Source organism: Aspergillus niger (genome assembly GCF_000002855.4).
Source record: "Aspergillus niger supercontig An11".
Classification (NCBI taxonomy): Eukaryota; Fungi; Ascomycota; class Eurotiomycetes; order Eurotiales; family Aspergillaceae; genus Aspergillus; species Aspergillus niger.
In genome coordinates, this window is record NT_166526.1 from 1,809,558 (window position 1) to 1,817,474 (window position 7,917).

At 45.7% G+C, this 7,917-nt stretch overlaps 2 protein-coding genes across 2 annotated transcripts; both read left to right on the forward strand.

The window, feature by feature from the left end:
- Nucleotides 1-561: 561 nt before the first annotated feature.
- Nucleotides 562-4,994, forward strand: An11g07590 (uncharacterized protein; the record flags this gene model as incomplete). The annotated part of the gene is made up of 7 exons (XM_001394691.3): nucleotides 562-687; nucleotides 738-866; nucleotides 915-1,002; nucleotides 1,038-1,166; nucleotides 1,214-1,355; nucleotides 1,418-2,437; nucleotides 2,489-4,994. The coding sequence occupies 7 exons, from the start codon at nucleotides 562-564 to the stop codon at nucleotides 4,992-4,994; spliced, it is 4,140 nt and encodes a 1,379-aa protein (XP_001394728.3).
- A 1,552-nt stretch (nucleotides 4,995-6,546) lies between these two features.
- Nucleotides 6,547-7,629, forward strand: An11g07600 (uncharacterized protein; the record flags this gene model as incomplete). The annotated part of the gene is made up of 2 exons (XM_059750396.1): nucleotides 6,547-6,899; nucleotides 6,990-7,629. 2 exons carry the CDS (start codon nucleotides 6,547-6,549, stop codon nucleotides 7,627-7,629), a joined length of 993 nt encoding a protein of 330 aa, XP_059601663.1.
- Between the last annotated feature and the right edge of the window lie 288 nt (nucleotides 7,630-7,917).

Here is a 7,917-nt window from a genome sequence, read left to right on the forward strand (position 1 = left end):
TGTAAGCCCATTTGCCCCGGAATGATATACAAACATTTCCAGGAAGTCTGTTTGAGTTCCCCTTCGACGTCCCATTCTTGGACGCCAGCATTCAGGACAGTTGCCTTTAGACCTCTATTTGATCACTAGGCTCGCACAGACTTGATGTTTGCGGAATGAGTCCCGTAGTCTACATAACCGAAGCTATGGATGTGCAGCACTGGAAAACAGACTAGCAATATTAGCGTTGTAGGTGGGCGTATTCGTGTATCTTCTCTGGGCCCCTACGGAGGGATAGATTAGGTACCATACGGCCTTCTGCCGGACTACGCGATCAAAGCACAGTTAGCATTGTGTTTGGGCATAATTGGTCCACGTCCTCATAATGATAGTATGTTGGGCAGTGATGCGTGACCTTTTCTGAGGAGCCAATCAGCCTCATATATAAGCGTCGGCAGCTATCGATATAATTGATACCTATTAGTTATCCTTAAGGATAGGTGCGAGTTAGTACATACTCTCATGGTATCTCTATTAGCCGACTCACAAGTAACGCACAGTTATCTTCTCTCACACCCCAGAATGACCTCATCTACCGATTACCACGCAGACAGTACACCGGGGACGACAAGTAACATGGAACTTAGAATCAGAGAGTATCAATTGGAGATGTTGAACGAGAGTTTGAAACGTAATCTTATCGTTGTGGTATGATAACTGGCCCCAGAGAGAAGCATTACATATTAACATATAGAAAGATGCCAACAGGTACTGGGAAAACACAAGTGTATGATGAATCTTACTATGTCTTTGACCATATGGCTAATAGGAGCAACAGAGCCATATTACGAATTCTCGCGGATATAGACAAAGGGAACTCGGATAAGGTATGTACTGTCACCTGCCGTGGAGGGACTGTTGCTAACAAGTATTAGTTCGTATGGCTACTTTGTCCCACCGTTGCTTTATCTGAGCAGCAATACATACAATACGCAACCGTGTTCCTTCCATCTGGTGCAGAGGGTTCACCAGTAGAGATCAGGTTGAACACTGGAAAGACAAGGCAATATGGGATAATGCCTTGTCGGGAATAAAGATTGCGGTTTCAACATATCAGGTTCTATATGACGCACTATCCCATGGTTTTGTTAAACTGAGCCAGATGTCTTTACTCATATTTGATGAAGGTAAGACTGAGTGAGAGATTTCAAGCAATGACTGACATCGTATTTAGCCCACCATTGTAAAAAGGATCACGTTGCGAACAAGATAATGCAGGTCCACTACCATAAACAGCACCAAAGTGGTGTACAGAATCTACCGAAGATACTTGGTCTTACTGCTTCTCCTATCTTATCCGACTTGTCATCTTTGGAGTATGTTATTGGCTGCCACTATCATGCTTATCATATCCGAATGCTAAGTTATAATTACCAAGGATCGTGGAAAGCAACCTGGGCAGTATATGCAAGACCCCTCGCCAATACTACGCGCAACTCCTCCAATTCACAAACCGTCCACTTATTTTGCCGCGCCTACCTACTTATACGATTCCGAACTGCTCTGTCAAGGCACCGATACTAGAAAAGTTATGTGGTATTTTGTCCTCTGAAGATGAAGTACCAAGTTCATCGAAAATGAAGAGCAAGCAACTAAAACATATTAGACGCTTCATGCAAACTTCGGAAAGCATTAATCAGGAGCTTGGTATTTGGGCCGCGACAGAGTACATGCGAAAATCGATCATGCATTTCAAAGAAAGCATGCGAATGGGCGCTGAGAAGACAAATATCTCCAATTATGGAAAAGACTTCGCAATGGAAATACTTACTAGATTGGGCAAGTTGCAGGACTGTAGCCCGGCAATCCAACCAGAAGAAATCTCACCAATGTGTCAGTGTCTATTGGATGAGCTTTCAAAGGCATACAGAGAAGGGTTCTGCGGTCTGGTGTTCGTCACGCAGCGAGCGACTGTACTTGCATTGAAATGGCTGATAGAGAACCATCCACTTACGAGCCACCTATTTACTTGTGGAACATTCATTGGTATGTCAACGACACAGTACAGCAAAACAGAGCTCGGAAATCTCCATGACATCCGAAATCAGACAGAAACACTAGAAAAGTTCCGGCAAGGCTCTCTAAACCTAATCATAACAACCGATGCTCTGGAAGAAGGCATTGATGTACCAGCATGCAATACAGTGCTGAACTTCAACTGCCAGCTATCCTTGAAATCCTTCATTCAGCGACGGGGACGTGCACGAAGGGAGAATTCCCAATTTATTATCATTATGGAAGATGAGAGCGGCCCAAGGTACTTGAAACGACTCGAGATGGAGGAAATAGAGCTAGTCCAAAAATTGCAAAATGCTGAGCGAAGGCAAATACCAGCTAATGAGCTGGACTTCGATAAGTACGAGAGGATTTCGCTCTCCCTTGACATTGACAGGACCGGGTAAGTGCGGCTGCATTGTTTCTCCATTGTTAGGAATGCTAACTTTGTTAGAGCTCAGCTGATAATGCGGGAAGCAGTCGGCTATTTGTATAACTTTTGTTCAAAGCTACCTGCCCAGCTGTATGTCAGCAACAAGCCCCTGTTCACTTACGAGCGCAATAACTACGGCCGATTCAGGGCGGTAGTTAAGTTGCCAAGCAACCTCGACCCTTCCCTTCAGTCATTTTCTAGCTCAAGAAGTTGGTCCAGACTCAAGTATGCAAGGGAGGACGCAGCATTACAAGCATATAAAGCGCTTTACCAGGCTGGCCTTGTCAACGATTACTTAGTTCCGACTCAGGTCTCAGACCATTTGGAAGGGGATATCATATTCCGGTCCCACTACAGCATTCAGAACCAGCTGGATCCTTGGCAGGATATTGCTCTTTTATGGAAACTTGACAGTCAGCTGTATGCTCACAACCTACGAATCATAAGACCAGAAGAGGACGAAATCCATCTACATATGATTCTTCCAACTCAGCTTGACACAACAATTCACATTCCTCTTTTCATTGATTATTGCACGACCTATACTGCCATTCTCACGCCGGGGCATCCAATCACTACAGACATTTCACTTTGCCAGCAAGTGACAAACCTGATCTTCCAGTCGGTTTACCGAGACCATTGTTCTCGCAGAAATTTAGACTATGCGTTTCTTCTTGTCCCAGAATTGGAAGAAACGAAGTTGATAGAGTTCCTCGAGAGGTATTCTGGATCAGTCAGCCTGACTGAGCTTCTGAATCAGGAAGCTACGCCGAGTGCGCTTGGACTGCTTCGCAGTCATACGAGACCGAGTCGACCACTTTTGGTAGAACCCTGGGTAGCAGGAGAGTGCTTCTTACCTGATGAGTTGTCCATTTCGTCATTCGATGCCAAAGTCAAATACATGACTAATCGCCGGAACTTTCTCTCTCATGGAAATCTAGCTGCTGGGAAATCAACAAACTGTGAGGCCAGGATAGGTCTTGAAGCTAATGTGAAAAGCATGTCTGTGCGAGATTTCTTTGTTGATAAGCTACCTTCCATGTTTGCCCAGGTCGCCCTCTTTACACCAAGCATATCCCACGAGGTGGAGGTATATATGATAGCGCAAATCTTGCGACAGGAATTATCTCTACGATCAGTGACGCCTTGGCAACGAATTGATCTATTGGCTATTGCTATCAGGCCTACAAGTATTGAGCATCGAGCCACCTTTCGCTTATTAGCCTTCATTGGTGATGCATTCATGAAGTATCTCTTCGCAATGCAATTGTTTTTGCACCATCATTTGTGGCACGAAGGTCTCCTGTCCTCGTTGAAGCAGAGGAATCTGTCTGATGCGGGTCTTGCACATGCTATACATCAATCTGGCCTTGGAAAATTTCTCATAAGCAAACATCTCAATGGGAAACGGTGGGTGCCACCACTTGTGTCGGGGATAGAACCCGCCAGTAACGAAGCCAGGCAGCGATCCATCGGTGCGGCTACGCTGGCAGATATGACGAAAGCAGTTGTTGGGGCTGCCTTCACAGATGGTGGATTGAACCAAGCTGCTGCATGCGCATCAGTTATGTTTCCCAAACTCAAGTCCTGGAATGCATCGTCTCTGCATGATGGTACTTATTCCAAGACTAGACCGGAAAATGCAGTTGCTTCAACAGCAATAGTCGATATGGAAGAACTCCTTGGATACACTTTCACCGACAAATCCCTGGCTGTGGAAAGCATGACACATCCATCTTGCACTGGTCTTGTTCAAACAACATCATATCGGCGTCTCTCATTTCTCGGAGCCAGCGTGCTAGAATGGATCGTTGTGAGCTATCTACATCGACATGCACAAGTGATGAATCCACAAAGGATGCAGTCCTTGAAGTCCGCGTTCACCAACAACACATTTCTGACCTTTATAGCGATAACATTCCACCAAGTAAGGGAGCAAAATCATATAGATGTTGATGATGAACACAATGTTCATAAAAACGTGACGACATGCTCAATTAGACTCTGGGATTTTCTTCGCTTGCATAGCGATGCGTTATCCACCGAATTATCTGACTTTGTTCAGAAGTCATCTGAGAAGGCGGATGCTATCAAGCATGAACTATGGGAGCAGCGATTTTACCCGTGGGTGCGGCTGAGAGCACTTGGGGACATGCGAGTGTTGTCTGATATCATTCAGAGCATTTTTGGTGCTGTCTTTATCGATTCTCAAGCAACCCTAGCATCCTGCGATGCCCTGGCAGAGAAACTCGGAATCGTGCCGCTTTTGGAGCATTTCATCTCCCATCAAATCACTACAGACCATCCAAAAGACACACTACAGGCCATCCTTCCAGGGCGCAAAGTTTCTTATCAGATCTGTGTTGACAAGGTGCATCCCGGGACACTGCGGTGTTCTGCTCTGGCTGACTCCTCGGAAATTGCCTCAGTAGAAGGCCAAATGAATGATGAGGTAATCAAGATGCAGGCAGCTGAAACGGCTGTTCGTCTGCTGCGCAAGGGGTTTGCTTTATCCGAGACATCGTGAGCATATTCCTAACCCCATCCAAAAGTTTTCCCATGCAACACCCGAGGCACTATATAAACTTATTCGCGAGGATCCTAGAAGAGATCGATTATGTGAAGTGTATGGGAGTAGATGAGTTCGGTATAGTTGTTACTATACCTCTGAAAATTTCCGAAAGTTTCTGGTCATGAGGAGGCCGTTCGGAAGGCGTTTGAGGGGATGTTTTCTCGGCGTTCCATAGGCACTGCATGGATAACTAATTCCACATCACCGGCTTCTCAACTTCGTGCCTATTTAAGGGGTTCTGTGTCTGTTGTTGCCGTGGCTGATTAGCTAGATGAGAACTAGATGATAAATAATAGATTAGTCATTAGAATTTTCTATATTCTCTAACTGGAGAGTCTAGGCAGTATAATAGAATTTTAGTAAATTCCTATTGATGATACTAAAAGTACATATATAATCATACTTAGATTTAGCTGCTAATCAGAAAGACATATATTGTTATTCGAATTATTGATTCTGACTGCTAGGTTACAGTTAGGGTACAGTTGAGATATAACAGTCAGATATAATCACTCTACTCTTAACCTGACTATTAACCTGACCTGACCTGGCTGTTAGTCACTCTACTGTGAATATTAAGAATTATTAATTATATTCGTCGACATGAGTTGGGTGAGCATGCTCATCCTTACTCTTATTATACTTACCCTAAGCTCACCCTGGTCGGGCGACAGTAAAGCAGCTCATACCTTGGGCTCACCCAAGCAGCACCCACCAGGATATTAGCCACGTTAAAGCCACACACCGGGAGGTCAGTAGTTGGGTGGGTGATCACCAGCGAATCCCTCCTGTTGTATGTTTTTGTTTTTTGGATTAGTTTTGTAAATCTTAGTAGGGCCATGAGGATAGACACTGGACGCGCTGGGTAGAGGTCCAGAATACGCCCCGTTTGGGTGAGTGGGGAATGTTACGCATAGTTATCAAAAGGAACACCCAGAAGCAATTATAGGACGAGGGACGGAGATAGGATGGACTCGCAAGAAGCTGGATGTCTAGCTGCGACACACATTTATATTTCTACATTTTGTTTGCATAGCTGCGCTTTCGTTGTGTTTTGCTGTATTTAGGTAAGGCAATGACCTTCCTACGCCACAGCTCATGTTCATTCATGTGATTACTGTGAGGTCTGGGAGATTTGGCGGTATTCAGGGACATATTCTTGCTTTAGACGGTGAAGCAAGGCATAGCTAGCAGCTGAATTAGCGGGTGCGACCCGTATGAGAATATGGATATGTGTTGAATAGGATTGTATGTGCTCACCTGCGGCAGAAGCACCCATATCCGGTTGAGTCAAAGCATACAGCCCAGCTCATTCACTACTACATCATCTTCAGGACAAGTCAAACGTCGATTGATTGATAATTCAATGCACTTTCTTTAGGCATATAACTGAGCTGGACCACGTGCAGTGCGGCTATCTTCTCTGCTCTTATATTCTCCTCACCTTCTTCCTCTCTCCCCTCCTAGATCCAGCATCTGCTACATCTCCCAAACGTAAAAGATCAACATGAACCCCGAAAAAGAGCAAACCCGCCCTTCTCAGTTCGAAGACATTCCAGAAAATGAGATCATTGAGCTCACTTCCTATCACCGACGCGACTTCGACCTAGCAGTCATTCGCATAAACCCCCACGACCACGACCACGTCCGCAGCTCTATAAGCCAACCCCTCAAGCCACTCTCCACATCCACCGGCCTAGGTCAGCTCCAACTCCTGCATCTAGAACTCATACACGAAGTCTGCCTCTATCTCGACATCGAATCTCTATTTCGATTCCGCCAAGTCAGCCGCCATGCTCAACAATACGTCAGCACCAGTCGCTTCTACCGAGAGACGACAACACATGCCCTCGACGCGCTGTGTGTTCTTCTTAGAACCAAAGTAGCCAACCGATTCACCCTCGCCGAGCTTTTCACCGCGCTCTGTACCCGCGACTGTACACTCTGCAGCAGCTCATTTGGAGGCTTCCTCTTCCTCCCGACCCTCCTCCGCTGCTGCTTTTCATGTCTCCCAAAGGGACGCCTGCCCCGGCTCGTACCTTACACTGACGCGAAGTGGTACATTTCATCAAAGTCTAAGACAAAGTCATCTGGCCTAGCTAGTTTACTCCCAGTTCTTCGAACCATCCCGGGAATCTACTCAATGCAAGAGGTATCCATAAAGGGAAGGAAACAACTAGTGACTATGGTCGATCTTATCCGCATAGTTGGGTCCGAGCCTAGTAGTGATGAAGAGGCTATTTGGACTGCTGCCAGATCGTATGCCAATCTGCCTTTCATGGCCACAACTGCTTTACCGTATCTTGATCGGGCCAGTGGGCGCGTCGAGGAGGGAATATCCTGCAGTGGGTGTCAGGTTTCTCTGGAAGTTACTCTTACGGAGGAATCGCGTTTGAGGCCTGATGGTCTTGGTATACGTGATCGGGTGTATTCGCATGAGGGTTTCATAGGGCATTTTAGAGAGTGTATGAAGGCGCAAGAGGTGTGGAAATTGAGGAAGAATGGGACAAGTGTCGCTGGAATTTCGGAATTTGTGCGGCGGAGGGGGTATTTTAAGGAAAGGGATGTGGTTATGTCGTTTCATTCGTGAAAATTGAGAACATAGTATACAAATTGTGGGAACTACATTTCCTGATACATGAGCTGGGCTGTTTCATCTACTGGATACTTCATCCTCAGTGGGAAAGGGAAAGAGGAAGCTGAGGATGAAAGAAGCGTAGAGAGAAGATGGTTGTAGTGCACGTGGTCCAATTCAACTAGATGCGTATCTAAAGTGCATTGAATTTCCATCACTTAATCGATATTCGACTTATTATGCAGGTGATGGTAAAGTAACTGCTGCCCTCCTTTATACTTTCCCTATAGTTCATCATGCGCG